Source organism: Amblyomma americanum, chromosome 1 (genome assembly GCF_052857255.1).
Source record: "Amblyomma americanum isolate KBUSLIRL-KWMA chromosome 1, ASM5285725v1, whole genome shotgun sequence".
In the NCBI taxonomy this organism is placed as follows: Eukaryota; Metazoa; Arthropoda; class Arachnida; order Ixodida; family Ixodidae; genus Amblyomma; species Amblyomma americanum.
In genome coordinates, this window is record NC_135497.1 from 28,611,107 (window position 1) to 28,630,194 (window position 19,088).

The 19,088-nt window shown below is 46.6% G+C and overlaps 1 protein-coding gene across 2 annotated transcripts; it reads left to right on the forward strand.

The window, feature by feature from the left end:
* The first annotated feature begins 316 nt into the window (after positions 1 to 316).
* Positions 317 to 14,877, forward strand: LOC144112343 (uncharacterized). 2 transcript variants are annotated; one of them, XM_077645203.1, is made up of 6 exons: positions 4,954 to 5,089; positions 7,412 to 7,645; positions 10,006 to 10,339; positions 11,871 to 12,054; positions 12,147 to 12,373; positions 14,696 to 14,877. In XM_077645203.1, the coding sequence occupies exons 2-5, from the start codon at positions 7,617 to 7,619 to the stop codon at positions 12,188 to 12,190; spliced, it is 591 nt and encodes a 196-aa protein (XP_077501329.1). In that variant the 5' UTR covers positions 4,954 to 5,089; positions 7,412 to 7,616; the 3' UTR covers positions 12,191 to 12,373; positions 14,696 to 14,877. The 2 variants fall into 2 exon arrangements, with proteins under 2 accessions (XP_077501331.1, XP_077501329.1); XM_077645205.1 differs by lacking the exons at positions 10,006 to 10,339; positions 11,871 to 12,054; positions 12,147 to 12,373; positions 14,696 to 14,877 and adding exons at positions 317 to 356; positions 2,722 to 3,055; positions 4,587 to 4,770 and having other exon boundaries at positions 4,863 to 5,089; positions 7,412 to 7,593.
* The last annotated feature ends 4,211 nt before the right edge of the window (positions 14,878 to 19,088 follow it).

Genomic DNA, 19,088 nt, shown 5'->3' on the forward strand with positions numbered 1-19,088 from the left:
GTTTTCTCGCAATGATGTTTCCTGCAGCTTCGCGAGATGCAGACACCCATGCACGACCTTCTGGGCCTGATGATCCACTGCTTAACACATGGTGCTGACCAGACGTCTCTGTTTGCCGACATCGCCAAGCATATTCCTGGGCTTGAGTTTTGATAGTCTTCGTGGTAGGAAGACCAGTGATGTGGAAGACCAGTGAAGTAACGCCAAGCGTCATGGACCGCGCAAGCAAGCTGTTCTCGGGTGTGCTACGTCTGGAGGTAAGCCAGTCTCCCAATGTTAGCCCGGCTAATATAGTGTTGGCATTAAACAAAGTGTACACTCTGCTGAATGCCGGATTTCGGTGCATGGTGCGGAAGGTGAGCAGCAGAAGATGTGTTATTGCTGAACTCTAATTACTAGGGGTGTGCGAATATTTGAAATTTCGAATACGAATCGAATATGTTGATATTCTGTTCGTATTCGTATTCGAAAATTGATATTCGTGAATTTCCGAATATTCGAAAATTCCCGGATACTCGCCAGCGATCGGATACTGCGCATACTTTCATAAATTTGACCGTGGCAAAACCACAATATCTGGGAAAATTAGCCGATAATCGAGTTAAAAGTTCCAGGAAAACAATACAGAGGTCCTATCCGCTTCCTTCTCCGCCGTTTATCACGTGGACCGACCGCATCCCGACGCCACAAGACCTCATGAGGATTTCGCCAAGTGGGCTTTCCCACGTATCACCCGTGCGGCGAACATGATGGCCGACGGCCCGCTTCAAGCAATCGCAACGCGAAATCGCGTTTTTTTTAATCCTTCGGTAATACGTTACACATTTAATGCCCACATCCGAAGAATGCGTCCTGTCGCCTTCATAACTCTCCGAGAGTGACTTCCGCCATCCCGTTTTTTAAACTACGCTATGCGGGAAAGCCTACTTGTAGAATTCAGCGGGAGCCTCCTGAAGGGGCGCGTCGAGTAGTCACAATGGGGCAAGCGATCCTGTTAAAATATCGCATATGGCATGGTGCGTTGTAAATTGCACACCTCTTTAGCGGGCGTAAAAGCAGTCGTGGCAACAATCGGAAGGCCTCTGTCGCTAGGGGAAAAAAATAGCCTGGCTGCGTAATTTCAGTTTCCGAGCTTCACCGCTGCCCCGCGGCAACTTGAAATGTCGGCCCACGCATTCTCTGATAGTCCAATCCACGCTCCGCGCGGCTAATTTCTTTTTCCTTTTTAGAAACCGCCTCGCCGCTCCGACGGCACTGTGTGTTCCCCGGCCCCTTGCTTGCATTTGTGTTGTTCTTAGAGCACTCCAAAACGGGTGGCTCGTCACGGGCTTACAGGTGATAGCGCGATGGAGCTACCTGGTAAAGCCTTAGTGCATCTTCAGAATTTTCGGCAGCATTTTTTTTTCAGGGGGGGGGGGGGGGGTTGGGGGCAATTCAATAACAGGCCATCGAATGAACCGGGCATTTCTTCTGGTGCCTTGAACTCTGAATGAATGAGGTTTAATAGTCATCATGTTATTATTTTGTTGCCAGTCTTGTCATTTTATGAATTTTGTATTGCATGACCTCACTATAGTTTGGATACTTTTATGCTGTCTAATCAAGTAGTATACATTTCTGTGCACATCATGTTTTTTATATGGTACTGAGGCAGTCTTGTTTTGTTTATTTTAGTTGCAAAGACCATACACCATTTTGAAGACCATACACCATTTTGAAGAAAATAAGGGCAACAACGTTTGCCTGCTCATTGTTTTCTGAAATTTTTTTTGCACTGAACAGATATTCGATATTCGATTCGATATTCGAAGCCATTTTTTCTTCATATTCGTATTCGATTCGTATTTGAAAATTTCAATATTCGCACACCCCTACTAATTACTGAAGGCAGCATAGCTTCATCTTGTGGCGAATGGTCAGCATGAGTAGCTGGCATGCGTTCCTCATGGCTAGAAGCTCACTGTGGCGTACCAATCTCGATTCTGATCCCATTGTTAACCCACCTCCCACCTATATTATGTGTGTTTTTCTGACTTTTCACTGGGCACTAGCTTTCACGGCACTCTTGTTTTTTTTTTTTGGTGCCTTAGCTGCAGAACCTCCATGTCGGTAAAACTTGAATGCCATAATTTTGAAAGCGCTGCGCAATTTCTTGAACGCGGATTTTCTGGCTGCCACGCAAGGCGACGTGGCACAGGGCGCATAGGGGAGAAGCGGCTACACGGGATTATGCAAATGCTGCATCATGATCAACATCAGCCTCACTCCAACCACTCCAGGGGAAAGGCCTCTCCCATGTCTCTCGAATTAACCTATCCTTTGGCAGCTCAGGCGAACATATCCCTGCAGACTTCTTTATCTCATCTGCCCACCTAACTTTCTTCCGAACCCTGCATCGCTTGCCTTCTCTTTGTAACCAGTCCGCTACCTTTAACGATCGGCGCTTATCTTCCTTTCACGTTACATGCCCTGAACAAGCTCATTTTTAGCTCTTGATTTCGACTAAGATGTCATTAAGTCTATCATTATTCTTTTCATCGCTCGCTGCATTGCATATATGGACATTATCCCATTATTGCTAACTCAGCAACTGCCATCTGTGAACATTGAATCTGAAAGGCAGAGCCCAAGTGAAAACCGAACTTCTAGCGCACCTGGCTAATTCGTGTCTCGCCGAAAAACGCAAACGGACCATCATTTTTTGTCTCTTACCCACTGCAGACAGCAAGATAATGCACGAACTGGGTGGCCTGGACATCCTCTGCGCCTTCGAGTCCACCTTTTCCGCCCAGAGTTCCTTGCCGATGCTCACGCAATGGTGACTGGGCACAAAAGTGACTACGTCGTGAACTTGGGCAACTGGTACCGGTCGGCAGACGATCTCGTCCTTCACTACGAGCTCAGACTGCAGACGCTACCGGAAGGTTGGGAAAGGCTTCGCGTCTCCAGCCAGGCGCAGTTGAAGAGTCTCATTGCCAGTGCCCCTGACGCTGGAATAGACAACTTGTTCATAGCCCCAGAGGCGTTGCGTCCCTTTGTCTCCAGTTGTCCGCAAGTAAGCAGCTATCGTTTCTGACATTCTTGGGCATTTTGTGAAATCAGTACCAAAAAGGAAATCAGGTTTATTCAGGATTGAGTTTTGGTTGCTGCTGAGAAGGTGGCGCTAGCTGCGGGGCATTATTAAGTGACGAGAATACGGAGATATGGCACGACGCGAAGATTGGGGGCTTTGCCGCTGTGCGTATACGTAGCAGTTCCTTTGTTGCATACTTTTGCAGTGCATTGGCTAGTTAGTTTGGTTTACTTCTTGTTATTGTAATCTACTAGTTGAAGAACTGACCATGCACAAACCAGAGTGTTAGTTTTTTTATTTCCACTGGTTCTGAATCTAGATCAACACCCATTTATTATCATTCTTTGGGACAGAAGTGGAAAGCTCCCGTAGAAATGAGCGCTCAATAATACAAGTGATAAAGGAGGCAGAAATTAAACTAAGACAATCCTCCACGCAGGCAGTCCAGTTTTGTTGAGAATCCTCTACACCATATCCTTATGCGAGGCGTCAGCATGTAAAGATAAATATATGCCACTAGAAAAACAATGAGTGGAGCATAACGGTGGGTCCTTGGCGTTGTCGATAAAACGGGAAGCCAAGTCGATGCGGCAATTGCTTCCTTACAGGGCTGTGTGCCATGTGGCGGGATTCGCACGAACTAAGGTCACTCCTCAGATTTATGGAGACGTAAATTTGTTTCTGGGAAAATGAGACATCCGAGCAAAAATCAGGAAATGTAGGTGATAATCCGCTTTCAGTGGTACTAATATATACTCGGTTTGGATTTTGTGTAGACACAGCGCCGCTGATGAAGTGGTTAGATTGTAAGCATTTGAGCAAATACACCTGCGATCCATTTGGTTTAAAACTGGTTTGGAGTAAATTCTGTGGTTGCGTCTACTTGATAAAATCAAGTTGTATTGGCTGACCTTAACATAAGTGATTGAGTTTCGTACAGCAAAGTCCATTTACCTGCTTCGCAGAAATGCATTCCCTTTGCGCAGTCTGTTAGATTGCTGGACACGTCGGTTCCTCTTTGGCTGCCAAGCACTTTATAAATCGATTCTCATGTACCGACATGCCCAACGTTCTCGGACAAAAATTTTTAAGATTGAAAAATAGTAAGAGACTGTTCTAGAAATATTGAAGGTAATGGTTCATTTTTCTTATGTGTAAGAGTAGAATGTTAACGTTTCCATCGATCGCATCGAACAGTGAAGACTAGCATTGAAACTCAAAAGGGAACGCTTTTGCCTATAACAAAAGCGGTAATAGGGAAAAAAAAAAATTTAAGAATGCCGACGGGTGGTCGGCGGATATATTGATTGTTATACTGGAATCTTATATGAAAAAATTACGTTCATAAACTTTTCTCGTTTTAAAATGATTCTGTCCAGAATTGTTGCGTATTGTAGTGGAAGTTTGAGATTGGACAGAGGGATGTTGAAAAAAGGCAGGATAAATTATGTGTGAGTAAACACTGATAATGCTGATGATGGGTGCTGAGATGCTTCCATTTCTGTAATTCCAGCTACTGCAACGCTGGCGCCTACAACTGATGCGGCGAGAGTTCCTGCTATTCAAAGTGGGTGAGGAGCCACTGCTCCCCACGAGCGAGGAGGGCAAGGAGCTGCTAATCGAAGCCATGCGCTACCACCTGATGCCCGAGTGGCGCGCCGCCATGGCGGGGCCACGCACCTCGGCTAAGCAGCTGGGTAATGAATCGCACTGATATTTTGCTGAGAACGAGGTCATATTACAACCAGCTCACGTTTAGCGCGTTTTCTCACCATGATGTTTCCTGCAGCTCCGAAAGATGCAGACACCCATGCACGACCTTCTGGAGCCTGATGATCCACTGCTTAACGCATGGTGGTGACCAGACGTCCCTGTTTGCTGACATCGCCAAGCATAATCCTGGGCTTGAGTTTTGATAGTCTTCGTGGTAGGAAGACCAGTGATGTGGAAGACCAGCGAAGTAACGCCAAGCATCGTGGACCGCGCAAGCTGTTCTCGGGTGTGCTACGTCTGGAGGTAAGCCAGTCTCCCAATGTTAGCCCTGCTATTATAGTGTTGGCATTAAACAAAGTGTACACTAAGGGGGTAATTACTCTTAGCACCACCCGTGCTCAGCCGTTGAAATCGTTGATGCAGACGGACCGGCCCTGCCATCTGCTAGGCTTTCAGGTTAGCTGAGATGGTAGACTGCCTGCCGTGGACAGGAGGTGGACCTGGGTTCGATCTTCGCGACAGGACGAATTTCTTCATCGACGAAGTTTCGGAAAAAACTGTTTAGCTTCCTTTTGTAGCTGTATGGCGGCGCACGGCTGGATACTAGTGTGTTATTGCTTGGGGATTGCCTTATGCGATCAATTAAACTTTAAAGTTCGGGCTTGGCCTCAGTTCCAGTTCTTTCATTTGTTTTCTCTCGACTTGCAACCCGTGAGAGAACGACCGTCTCACTCAGCCCCCTACGGGAGTAAAACAGTAAACCAGCGAGTTGAGCTAGTTGGTGAATGGTCACTGACTGCAACAACGCCTACGGGAACGGAGCTCTTGCCTTTGGTAACACAGTTTCAGCCCCTAAGTTGTGCGCCAGCGCTGGTTAGGGCAACCGCAGACTTCCCCAAGTCCTCCCCAATTCCGGCTACAGAATTACGTCACTGTGACAAGAAGATAGAGCTACAGCGAACAAGGACGGGGTCGTTATGGAGCGGCAGCTCCTCTCTGAGCTGAGACTTTCAAGTGAACAAGGTTTCACTTTGACCTTGAGCCAGGCCTCACACGCCTGACGTCATACCACGTGACTGGCCACAGCTGGAGTCGAGCTCCGCTGCGCTGCTCAACACTGCGCCGACCCTCCGCCATACCACGCGACATCACCACTTGATTGGCCGTATATGGCACGCGGCTCGTTGCGCTCACTTCAGTCAGAGCCATTGGGCCTTGACTGGGCGGAGTGATGGAGCCCGGTCTTTCGCTCGCCACATTTGCTATAACTGAGTTAAAGCTCAGCCATTTTATCTCGATTCTACCGGGGGCGCTATGAGTCGCATACGGCGGGTTCAATATATATCAGCTGATAATGATAACTGTTCAAGATTAGGCGAGATTAGGCGAAACAAAAAGTTTGGGCTGACAAGGCATTTCGTGCACAGGTTCGTCAATGCCCTCCCGAGAAAGTCAGAGATCGAACAAAGAACATATAGACTAATCAAGCATCGCTGCGGCCTACATATATATTAACCTCCAGAACCCTCTTATGCTACGTATGTCATCAAGGCTGCCAGATTCGAGTTTTGGAGCCTCGAATCTGGCAGCCTTGATGCCATAGGTTGCATAAGTGTTCTCGCACGGCTTCCGCCCTCAGCGTTCGATCACATTCCTACGTGGCACTCGTGGTAATGCAGGATGTACTACGTACGCCGCTATGGATGTGTGTGGCAATGGTGAACACTCTCAAGGTTTGGTTACACTACACATAAATACCCTCGAAAGCAGAAGATAGGACAGCTGTCGCCGTAGTTCAGGTAGTAGAGTACCGGACGCGAAATTTGTAGGTCGTGGGTTCGGATTCCACCGGCGGCATGTGGTTTTTTCTTCTGCTTTAAATTATTCTCCCATTCATGAAAAACTAAAAAAAAGAGATCCCCTATGCTCCTTGGTCACGGGGGCGGTTGCTTCTCTTGTCTGCTATGTATATATATATTTGTGTATAAACCGAATATCCCTTATGCTTAAAACGAAATCCGGCTGTACATGGTGTGCTGCCGTTACAGGACAGTGTGCTGTACTCCTCTGTAATAGTATAATGTATGCATAAACCGAATACTCCTTATGCCTAAAACGAATTCCTGCTCTAAATGGTGTGCTGCCGTTACAGGGCAGTGTTCTGTGCTCCTCTGTAATAGTATAATGTATGCATAAACCGAATACCCCTTATGCTTAAAACGAATTCCTGCTCTAAATGGTGTGCTGCCGTTACAGGACAGCGTGCTGTGCTCCTCTGTAGTAGTATTGTAGCCACGACCATAATATGGTGGCCTTTTCTGGTTACAAGTATGAGCTATCCCTTACTGCTGCTTACAAAACTACAAAACGCACTTCTCTGCAATCACTTTTCAGCCCCTTATGTCCACATAATCTTCAAGTGCCTTGTTTATTTGAGTTTACGACGACATCAACCACATCCGCACTGCGACAAAAGCTGCGGATGAGCGATGCCACGTAGAATAATCAGCGGATGCCTAATACCGGGTCTGGCTACCAACGGTACCCAACTGCTGGTGCACATATTTGGCATCTCGCCTAACTACGCAAGCCGACCATCATTTTTTTTTGTCTTACCCACTGCAGACTTCAAGATGATACACGAACTGGGCGGCCTCAAACACGACACACTCATAAGTTTGCCAAGCCGTGGCAATGGTGTATCCCAGCTGTCCTCGTCTCTGCACTTGCCAAGAGGCCTTGACTTTGAAGATCATGGGCAGTATGCGACCACTACAGCCGAGAGTTTTGTCTCTCGATCGTGTCGACCTCCTCTGCGTCACTCTGCTGAATGCTGGATTTCGGTGCATGGTGCGGAAGGTGAGCAGCAGAAGATGTGGTATTGCTGAACTCTAATTACTAGGGGTGTGCGAATATTTGAAATTTCGAATACGAATCGAATATGTTTGATATTCTGTTCGTATTCGTATTCGAAAATTGATATTCGTGAATTTCCGAATATTCGAAAATTCCCGGATACTCGCCAGCGATCGGATACTGCGCATACTTTCATAAATTTGACCGTGGCAAAACCACAATATCTGAGAAAATTAGCCGATAATCGAGTTAAAAGTTCCAGGAAAACAATACAGAGGCCCTATCCGCTTCCTTCTCCGCCGTTTATCACGCGGACCTACCGCATCCCGACGCCACAAGACCTCATGAGGATTTCGCCAAGTGGGCTTTCCCACGTATCACCCGTGCGGCGAACATGATGGCCGACGGCCCGCTTCAAGCAATCGCAACGCGAAATCGCGTTTTTTTTAATCCTTCGGTAATACGTTACACATTTAATGCCCACATCCGAAGAATGCGTCCTGTCGCCTTCATAACTCTCCGAGAGTGACTTCCGCCATCCCGTTTTTTAAACTAAGCTATGCGGGAAAGCCTACTTGTGGAATTCAGCGGGAGCCTCCTGAAGGGGCGCGTCGAGTAGTCACAATGGGGCAAGCGATCCTGTTAAAATATCGCATATGGCATGGTGCGTTGTAAATTGCACACCTCTTTAGCGGGCGTAAAAGCAGTCGTGGCAACAATCGGAAGGCCTCTGTCGCTAGGGGAAAAAAATAGCCTGGCTGCGTAATTTCAGTTTCCGAGCTTCACCGCTGCCCCGCGGCAACTTGAAATGTCGGCCCACGCATTCGCTGATAGTCCAATCCACGCTCCGCGCGGCTTATTTCTTTTTCCTTTTTAGAAACCGCCTCGCCGCTCCGACGGCACTGTGTGTTCCCCGGCCCCTTGCTTGCATTTGTGTTGTTCTTCCAGCACTCCAAAACGGGTGGCTCGTCACGGGCTTACAGGTGATAGCGCGATGGAGCTACCTGATAAAGCCTTAGTGCATCTTCAGAATTTTTGGCAGCATTTTTTTTTTGAGGGGGGGGTTGGGGGCAATTCAATAACAGGCCATCGAATGAACCGGGCATTTCTTCTGGTGCCTTGAACTCTGAATGAATGAGGTTTAATAGTCATCATGTTATTGTTTTGTTGCCAGTCTTGTCATTTTATGAATTTTGTATTGCATGACCTCATTATAGTTTGGATACTTTCATGCTGTCTAATCAAGTAGTATACATTTCTGTGCACATCATGTTTTTTATATGGTACTGAGGCAGTCTTGTTTTGTTTATTTTAGTTGCAAAGACCATACACCATTTTGAAGACCATACACCATTTTGAAGAAAATAAGGGCAACAACGTTTGCTTGCTCATTGTTTTCTGAAATTTTTTTTTGCACTGTACTGATATTCGATATTCGATTCGATATTCGAAGCCATTTTTTCTACATATTCGTATTCGATTCGTATTTGAAAATTTCAATATTCGCACACCCCTACTAATTACTGAAGGCAGCATAGCTTCATCTTGTGGCGAATGGTCAGCATGAGTAGCTGGCATGCGTTCCTCATGGCTAGAAGCTCACTGTGGCGTACCAATCTCGATTCTGATCCCATTATTAACCCACCTCCCACCTATATTATGTGAGGTTTTCTGATTTTTCACTGGGCACTAGCTTTCACGGCACTCCTGTTTTTTTTTTTTTGGTGCCTTAGCTGCAGAACCTCCATGTCGGTAAAACTTGTATGCCATAATTTTGAAAGCGCTGCGCAATTTCTTGAACGCGGATTTTCTGGCTGCCACGCAAGGCGACGTGGCACAGGGCGCATAGGGGAGAAGCGGCTACACGGGATTATGCAAATGCTGCATCATGATCAACATCAGCCTCACTCCACCCACTCCAGGGGAAAGGCCTCTCCCATGTCTCTCGACTTAACCTATCCTTTGGCAGCTGCGGCGAACATATCCCTGCAGACTTCTTTATCTCATCTGCCCACCTAACTTTCTTCCGATCCCTGCATCGCTTGCCTTCTCTTTGTAACCAGTCCGCTACCTTTAACGATCGGCGCTTATCTTCCCTTCACGTTACATGCCCTGAACAAGCTCATTTTTAGCTCTTGATTTCGACTAAGATGTCATTAACTCTATCATTATTCTTTTCATCGCTCGCTGCATTGCATATATGGACATTATCCCATTATTGCCAACTCACAACTGCCATCTGTGAACACTGAATCTGAACGGCAGAGCCCAAGTGAAAACCGAACTTCTAGCGCACCTAGCTAATTCGTGTCTCGCCGAAAAACGCAAACGGACCATCATTTTTGGTCTCTTACCCACTGCAGACCGCAAGATAATGCACGAACTGGGTGGCCTGGACATCCTCTGCGCCTTCGAGTCCACCTTTTCCGCCCAGAGTTCTTTGCCGATGCTCACGCAATGGTGACTGGGCACAAAAGTGACTACGTCGTGAACTTGGGCAACTGGTACCGGTCGGCAGACGATCTCGTCCTTCACTACGAGCTCAGACTGCAGACGCTACCGGAAGGTTGGGAAAGGCTTCGCGTCTCCAGCCAGGCGCAGTTGAAGAGTCTCATTGCCAGTGCCCCTGACGCTGGAATAGACAACTTGTTCATAGCCCCAGAGGCGTTGCGTCCCTTTGTCTCCAGTTGTCCGCAAGTAAGCAGCTATCGTTTCTGACATTCTTGGGCATTTTGTGAAATCAGTACCAAAAAGGAAATCAGGTTTATTCAGGATTGAGTTTTGGTTGCTGCTGAGAAGGTGGCGCTAGCTGCGGGGCATTATTAAGTGACGAGAATACGGAGATATGGCACGACGCGAAGATTGGGGGCTTTGCCGCTGTGCGTATACGTAGCAGTTCCTTTGTTGCATACTTTTGCAGTGCATTGGCTAGTTAGTTTGGTTTACTTCTTGTTATTGTAATCTACTAGTTGAAGAACTGACCATGCACAAACCAGAGTGTTAGTTTTTTTATTTCCACTGGTTCTGAATCTAGATCAACACCCATTTATTATCATTCTTTGGGACAGAAGTGGAAAGCTCCCGTAGAAATGAGCGCTCAATAATACAAGTGATAAAGGAGGCAGAAATTAAACTAAGACAATCCTCCACGCAGGCAGTCCAGTTTTGTTGAGAATCCTCTACACCATATCCTTATGCGAGGCGTCAGCATGTAAAGATAAATATATGCCACTAGAAAAACAATGAGTGGAGCATAACGGTGGGTCCTTGGCGTTGTCGATAAAACGGGAAGCCAAGTCGATGCGGCAATTGCTTCCTTACAGGGCTGTGTGCCATGTGGCGGGATTCGCACGAACTAAGGTCACTCCTCAGATTTATGGAGACGTAAATTTGTTTCTGGGAAAATGAGACATCCGAGCAAAAATCAGGAAATGTAGGTGATAATCCGCTTTCAGTGGTACTAATATATACTCGGTTTGGATTTTGTGTAGACACAGCGCCGCTGATGAAGTGGTTAGATTGTAAGCATTTGAGCAAATACACCTGCGATCCATTTGGTTTAAAACTGGTTTGGAGTAAATTCTGTGGTTGCGTCTACTTGATAAAATCAAGTTGTATTGGCTGACCTTAACATAAGTGATTGAGTTTCGTACAGCAAAGTCCATTTACCTGCTTCGCAGAAATGCATTCCCTTTGCGCAGTCTGTTAGATTGCTGGACACGTCGGTTCCTCTTTGGCTGCCAAGCACTTTATAAATCGATTCTCATGTACCGACATGCCCAACGTTCTCGGACAAAAATTTTTAAGATTGAAAAATAGTAAGAGACTGTTCTAGAAATATTGAAGGTAATGGTTCATTTTTCTTATGTGTAAGAGTAGAATGTTAACGTTTCCATCGATCGCATCGAACAGTGAAGACTAGCATTGAAACTCAAAAGGGAACGCTTTTGCCTATAACAAAAGCGGTAATAGGGAAGAAAAAAAATTTAAGAATGCCGACGGGTGGTCGGCGGATATATTGATTGTTATACTGGAATCTTATATGAAAAAATTACGTTCATAAACTTTTCTCGTTTTAAAATGATTCTGTCCAGAATTGTTGCGTATTGTAGTGGAAGTTTGAGATTGGACAGAGGGATGTTGAAAAAAGGCAGGATAAATTATGTGTGAGTAAACACTGATAATGCTGATGATGGGTGCTGAGATGCTTCCATTTCTGTAATTCCAGCTACTGCAACGCTGGCGCCTACAACTGATGCGGCGAGAGTTCCTGCTATTCAAAGTGGGTGAGGAGCCACTGCTCCCCACGAGCGAGGAGGGCAAGGAGCTGCTAATCGAAGCCATGCGCTACCACCTGATGCCCGAGTGGCGCGCCGCCATGGCGGGGCCACGCACCTCGGCTAAGCAGCTGGGTAATGAATCGCACTGATATTTTGCTGAGAACGAGGTCATATTACAACCAGCTCACGTTTAGCGCGTTTTCTCACCATGATGTTTCCTGCAGCTCCGAAAGATGCAGACACCCATGCACGACCTTCTGGAGCCTGATGATCCACTGCTTAACGCATGGTGGTGACCAGACGTCCCTGTTTGCTGACATCGCCAAGCATAATCCTGGGCTTGAGTTTTGATAGTCTTCGTGGTAGGAAGACCAGTGATGTGGAAGACCAGCGAAGTAACGCCAAGCATCGTGGACCGCGCAAGCTGTTCTCGGGTGTGCTACGTCTGGAGGTAAGCCAGTCTCCCAATGTTAGCCCTGCTATTATAGTGTTGGCATTAAACAAAGTGTACACTAAGGGGGTAATTACTCTTAGCACCACCCGTGCTCAGCCGTTGAAATCGTTGATGCAGACGGACCGGCCCTGCCATCTGCTAGGCTTTCAGGTTAGCTGAGATGGTAGACTGCCTGCCGTGGACAGGAGGTGGACCTGGGTTCGATCTTCGCGACAGGACGAATTTCTTCATCGACGAAGTTTCGGAAAAAACTGTTTAGCTTCCTTTTGTAGCTGTATGGCGGCGCACGGCTGGATACTAGTGTGTTATTGCTTGGGGATTGCCTTATGCGATCAATTAAACTTTAAAGTTCGGGCTTGGCCTCAGTTCCAGTTCTTTCATTTGTTTTCTCTCGACTTGCAACCCGTGAGAGAACGACCGTCTCACTCAGCCCCCTACGGGAGTAAAACAGTAAACCAGCGAGTTGAGCTAGTTGGTGAATGGTCACTGACTGCAACAACGCCTACGGGAACGGAGCTCTTGCCTTTGGTAACACAGTTTCAGCCCCTAAGTTGTGCGCCAGCGCTGGTTAGGGCAACCGCAGACTTCCCCAAGTCCTCCCCAATTCCGGCTACAGAATTACGTCACTGTGACAAGAAGATAGAGCTACAGCGAACAAGGACGGGGTCGTTATGGAGCGGCAGCTCCTCTCTGAGCTGAGACTTTCAAGTGAACAAGGTTTCACTTTGACCTTGAGCCAGGCCTCACACGCCTGACGTCATACCACGTGACTGGCCACAGCTGGAGTCGAGCTCCGCTGCGCTGCTCAACACTGCGCCGACCCTCCGCCATACCACGCGACATCACCACTTGATTGGCCGTATATGGCACGCGGCTCGTTGCGCTCACTTCAGTCAGAGCCATTGGGCCTTGACTGGGCGGAGTGATGGAGCCCGGTCTTTCGCTCGCCACATTTGCTATAACTGAGTTAAAGCTCAGCCATTTTATCTCGATTCTACCGGGGGCGCTATGAGTCGCATACGGCGGGTTCAATATATATCAGCTGATAATGATAACTGTTCAAGATTAGGCGAGATTAGGCGAAACAAAAAGTTTGGGCTGACAAGGCATTTCGTGCACAGGTTCGTCAATGCCCTCCCGAGAAAGTCAGAGATCGAACAAAGAACATATAGACTAATCAAGCATCGCTGCGGCCTACATATATATTAACCTCCAGAACCCTCTTATGCTACGTATGTCATCAAGGCTGCCAGATTCGAGTTTTGGAGCCTCGAATCTGGCAGCCTTGATGCCATAGGTTGCATAAGTGTTCTCGCACGGCTTCCGCCCTCAGCGTTCGATCACATTCCTACGTGGCACTCGTGGTAATGCAGGATGTACTACGTACGCCGCTATGGATGTGTGTGGCAATGGTGAACACTCTCAAGGTTTGGTTACACTACACATAAATACCCTCGAAAGCAGAAGATAGGACAGCTGTCGCCGTAGTTCAGGTAGTAGAGTACCGGACGCGAAATTTGTAGGTCGTGGGTTCGGATTCCACCGGCGGCATGTGGTTTTTTCTTCTGCTTTAAATTATTCTCCCATTCATGAAAAACTAAAAAAAAGAGATCCCCTATGCTCCTTGGTCACGGGGGCGGTTGCTTCTCTTGTCTGCTATGTATATATATATTTGTGTATAAACCGAATATCCCTTATGCTTAAAACGAAATCCGGCTGTACATGGTGTGCTGCCGTTACAGGACAGTGTGCTGTACTCCTCTGTAATAGTATAATGTATGCATAAACCGAATACTCCTTATGCCTAAAACGAATTCCTGCTCTAAATGGTGTGCTGCCGTTACAGGGCAGTGTTCTGTGCTCCTCTGTAATAGTATAATGTATGCATAAACCGAATACCCCTTATGCTTAAAACGAATTCCTGCTCTAAATGGTGTGCTGCCGTTACAGGACAGCGTGCTGTGCTCCTCTGTAGTAGTATTGTAGCCACGACCATAATATGGTGGCCTTTTCTGGTTACAAGTATGAGCTATCCCTTACTGCTGCTTACAAAACTACAAAACGCACTTCTCTGCAATCACTTTTCAGCCCCTTATGTCCACATAATCTTCAAGTGCCTTGTTTATTTGAGTTTACGACGACATCAACCACATCCGCACTGCGACAAAAGCTGCGGATGAGCGATGCCACGTAGAATAATCAGCGGATGCCTAATACCGGGTCTGGCTACCAACGGTACCCAACTGCTGGTGCACATATTTGGCATCTCGCCTAACTACGCAAGCCGACCATCATTTTTTTTTGTCTTACCCACTGCAGACTTCAAGATGATACACGAACTGGGCGGCCTCAAACACGACACACTCATAAGTTTGCCAAGCCGTGGCAATGGTGTATCCCAGCTGTCCTCGTCTCTGCACTTGCCAAGAGGCCTTGACTTTGAAGATCATGGGCAGTATGCGACCACTACAGCCGAGAGTTTTGTCTCTCGATCGTGTCGACCTCCTCTGCGTCACTCTGCTGAATGCTGGATTTCGGTGCATGGTGCGGAAGGTGAGCAGCAGAAGATGTGGTATTGCTGAACTCTAATTACTAGGGGTGTGCGAATATTTGAAATTTCGAATACGAATCGAATATGTTTGATATTCTGTTCGTATTCGTATTCGAAAATTGATATTCGTGAATTTCCGAATATTCGAAAATTCCCGGATACTCGCCAGCGATCGGATACTGCGCATACTTTCATAAATTTGACCGTGGCAAAACCACAATATCTGAGAAAATTAGCCGATAATCGAGTTAAAAGTTCCAGGAAAACAATACAGAGGCCCTATCCGCTTCCTTCTCCGCCGTTTATCACGCGGACCTACCGCATCCCGACGCCACAAGACCTCATGAGGATTTCGCCAAGTGGGCTTTCCCACGTATCACCCGTGCGGCGAACATGATGGCCGACGGCCCGCTTCAAGCAATCGCAACGCGAAATCGCGTTTTTTTTAATCCTTCGGTAATACGTTACACATTTAATGCCCACATCCGAAGAATGCGTCCTGTCGCCTTCATAACTCTCCGAGAGTGACTTCCGCCATCCCGTTTTTTAAACTAAGCTATGCGGGAAAGCCTACTTGTGGAATTCAGCGGGAGCCTCCTGAAGGGGCGCGTCGAGTAGTCACAATGGGGCAAGCGATCCTGTTAAAATATCGCATATGGCATGGTGCGTTGTAAATTGCACACCTCTTTAGCGGGCGTAAAAGCAGTCGTGGCAACAATCGGAAGGCCTCTGTCGCTAGGGGAAAAAAATAGCCTGGCTGCGTAATTTCAGTTTCCGAGCTTCACCGCTGCCCCGCGGCAACTTGAAATGTCGGCCCACGCATTCGCTGATAGTCCAATCCACGCTCCGCGCGGCTTATTTCTTTTTCCTTTTTAGAAACCGCCTCGCCGCTCCGACGGCACTGTGTGTTCCCCGGCCCCTTGCTTGCATTTGTGTTGTTCTTCCAGCACTCCAAAACGGGTGGCTCGTCACGGGCTTACAGGTGATAGCGCGATGGAGCTACCTGATAAAGCCTTAGTGCATCTTCAGAATTTTTGGCAGCATTTTTTTTTTGAGGGGGGGGTTGGGGGCAATTCAATAACAGGCCATCGAATGAACCGGGCATTTCTTCTGGTGCCTTGAACTCTGAATGAATGAGGTTTAATAGTCATCATGTTATTGTTTTGTTGCCAGTCTTGTCATTTTATGAATTTTGTATTGCATGACCTCATTATAGTTTGGATACTTTCATGCTGTCTAATCAAGTAGTATACATTTCTGTGCACATCATGTTTTTTATATGGTACTGAGGCAGTCTTGTTTTGTTTATTTTAGTTGCAAAGACCATACACCATTTTGAAGACCATACACCATTTTGAAGAAAATAAGGGCAACAACGTTTGCTTGCTCATTGTTTTCTGAAATTTTTTTTTGCACTGTACTGATATTCGATATTCGATTCGATATTCGAAGCCATTTTTTCTACATATTCGTATTCGATTCGTATTTGAAAATTTCAATATTCGCACACCCCTACTAATTACTGAAGGCAGCATAGCTTCATCTTGTGGCGAATGGTCAGCATGAGTAGCTGGCATGCGTTCCTCATGGCTAGAAGCTCACTGTGGCGTACCAATCTCGATTCTGATCCCATTATTAACCCACCTCCCACCTATATTATGTGAGGTTTTCTGACTTTTCACTGGGCACTAGCTTTCACGGCACTCCTGTTTTTTTTTTTTGGTGCCTTAGCTGCAGAACCTCCATGTCGGTAAAACTTGTATGCCATAATTTTGAAAGCGCTGCGCAATTTCTTGAACGCGGATTTTCTGGCTGCCACGCAAGGCGACGTGGCACAGGGCGCATAGGGGAGAAGCGGCTACACGGGATTATGCAAATGCTGCATCATGATCAACATCAGCCTCACTCCACCCACTCCAGGGGAAAGGCCTCTCCCATGTCTCTCGACTTAACCTATCCTTTGGCAGCTGCGGCGAACATATCCCTGCAGACTTCTTTATCTCATCTGCCCACCTAACTTTCTTCCGATCCCTGCATCGCTTGCCTTCTCTTTGTAACCAGTCCGCTACCTTTAACGATCGGCGCTTATCTTCCCTTCACGTTACATGCCCTGAACAAGCTCATTTTTAGCTCTTGATTTCGACTAAGATGTCATTAACTCTATCATTATTCTTTTCATCGCTCGCTGCATTGCATATATGGACATTATCCCATTATTGCCAACTCACAACTGCCATCTGTGAACACTGAATCTGAACGGCAGAGCCCAAGTGAAAACCGAACTTCTAGCGCACCTAGCTAATTCGTGTCTCGCCGAAAAACGCAAACGGACCATCATTTTTGGTCTCTTACCCACTGCAGACCGCAAGATAATGCACGAACTGGGTGGCCTGGACATCCTCTGCGCCTTCGAGTCCACCTTTTCCGCCCAGAGTTCTTTGCCGATGCTCACGCAATGGTGACTGGGCACAAAAGTGACTACGTCGTGAACTTGGGCAACTGGTACCGGTCGGCAGACGATCTCGTCCTCCACTACGAGCTCAGACTGCAGACGCTACCGGAAGGTTGGGAAAGGCTTCGCGTCTCCAGCCAGGCGCAGTTGAAGAGTCTCATTGCCAGTGCCCCTGACGCTGGAATAGACAACTTGTTCATAGCCCCAGAGGCGTTGCGTCCCTTTGTCTCCAGTTGTCCGCAAGTAAGCAGCTATCGTTTCTGACATTCTTGGGCATTTTGTGAAATCAGAAGCAAAAAGGAAATCAGGTTTATTCAGGATTGAGTTTTGGTTGCTGCTGAGAAGGTGGCGCTAGCTGCAGGGCATTATTAAGTGACGAGAATACGTAGATATGGCACGACGCGAAGATTGTGGGCTTTGCCGCTGTGCGTATACGTAGCAGTTCCTTTGTTGCATACTCTTGCAGTGTATTGGCTAGTTAGTTTGGTTTACTTCTTGTTATTGTAATCTACTAGTTGAAGAACTGACCATGCACAAACCAAAGTGTTAGTTTTTTTATTTCCACTGGTTCTGAATCTAGATCAACACCCATTTATTATCATTATTTGGGACAGAAGTGGACAGCTCCCGTAGAAATGAGCGCTCAATAATACATGTGATAAAGGAGGCAGAAATTAAACTAAGACAATCCTCCACGCAGGCAGTCCAGTTTTGTTGAGAATCCTCTACACCGTATCCTTATGCGAGGCGTCAGCATGTAAAGATAAATATATGCCACAAGAAAAACAATGAGTGGAGCATAACGGTGGGTCCTTGGCGTTGTCGATAAAACGCGAAGCCAAGTCGATGCGGCAATTGCTTCCTTACAGGGCTGTGTGCCATGTGGCGGGATTCGCATGAACTAAGGTCACTCCTCAGATTTATGGAGACGTAAATTTGTTTTCTGAGAAAATGAGACATCCGAGCAAAAATCAGGAAATGTAGGTGATAATCCGCTTTCAGTGGTACTAATATATACTCGGTTTGGATTTTGTGTAGACACAGCGCCGCTGATGAAGTGGTTAGATGCTAAGCATTTGAGCAAATACACCTGCGATCCATTTGGTTTAAAACTGGTTTGGAGTGAATTCTGTGGTTGCGTCTACTTGATAAAATCAAGTTGTATTGGCTGACCTTAACATAAGTGATTGAGTTTCGTACAGCAAAGTTCATTTACCTGCTTCGCAGAAATGCATTCCCTTTGCGCAGTCTGTTAGATTGCTGGACACGTCGGTTCCTCTTTGGCTGCCAAGCACTTTATAAATCGATTCTCATGTACCGACATGCCCAACGTTCTCGGACAAAAATTTTTAAGATTGAAAAATAGTAAGAGACTGTTCTAGAAATATTGAAGGTAATGGTTCATTTTTCTTATGTGTAAGAGTAGAATGTTAACGTTTCCATCGATCGCATCGAACAGTGAAGACTAGCATTGAAACTCAAAAGGGAACGCTTTTGCCTATAACAAAAGCGGTAATAGGGAAGAAAAAAAATTTAAGAATGCCGACTGGTGGTCGGCGGATATATTGATTGTTATACTGTAATCTTATATAAAAAATTACGTTCATAAACTTTTCTCGTTTTAAAATGATTCTGTCCAGAATTGTTGCGTATTGTAGTGGAAGTTTGAGTTTGGACAGAGTGATGTTGAAAATGCAGGATAAATTATG

Coding starts and splice junctions, on each gene's coding strand:
- LOC144112343 (XM_077645205.1), top strand. CDS start 328: ATGCCGGATTTCGGTGCATGGTGCGGAAG. Junction 357..2,721: donor TTCGGTGCATGGTGCGGAAG/GTGAGCAGCAGA, acceptor TACCCACTGCAG/ACAGCAAGATAATGCACGAA. Junction 3,056..4,586: donor TTGTCTCCAGTTGTCCGCAA/GTAAGCAGCTAT, acceptor CTGTAATTCCAG/CTACTGCAACGCTGGCGCCT.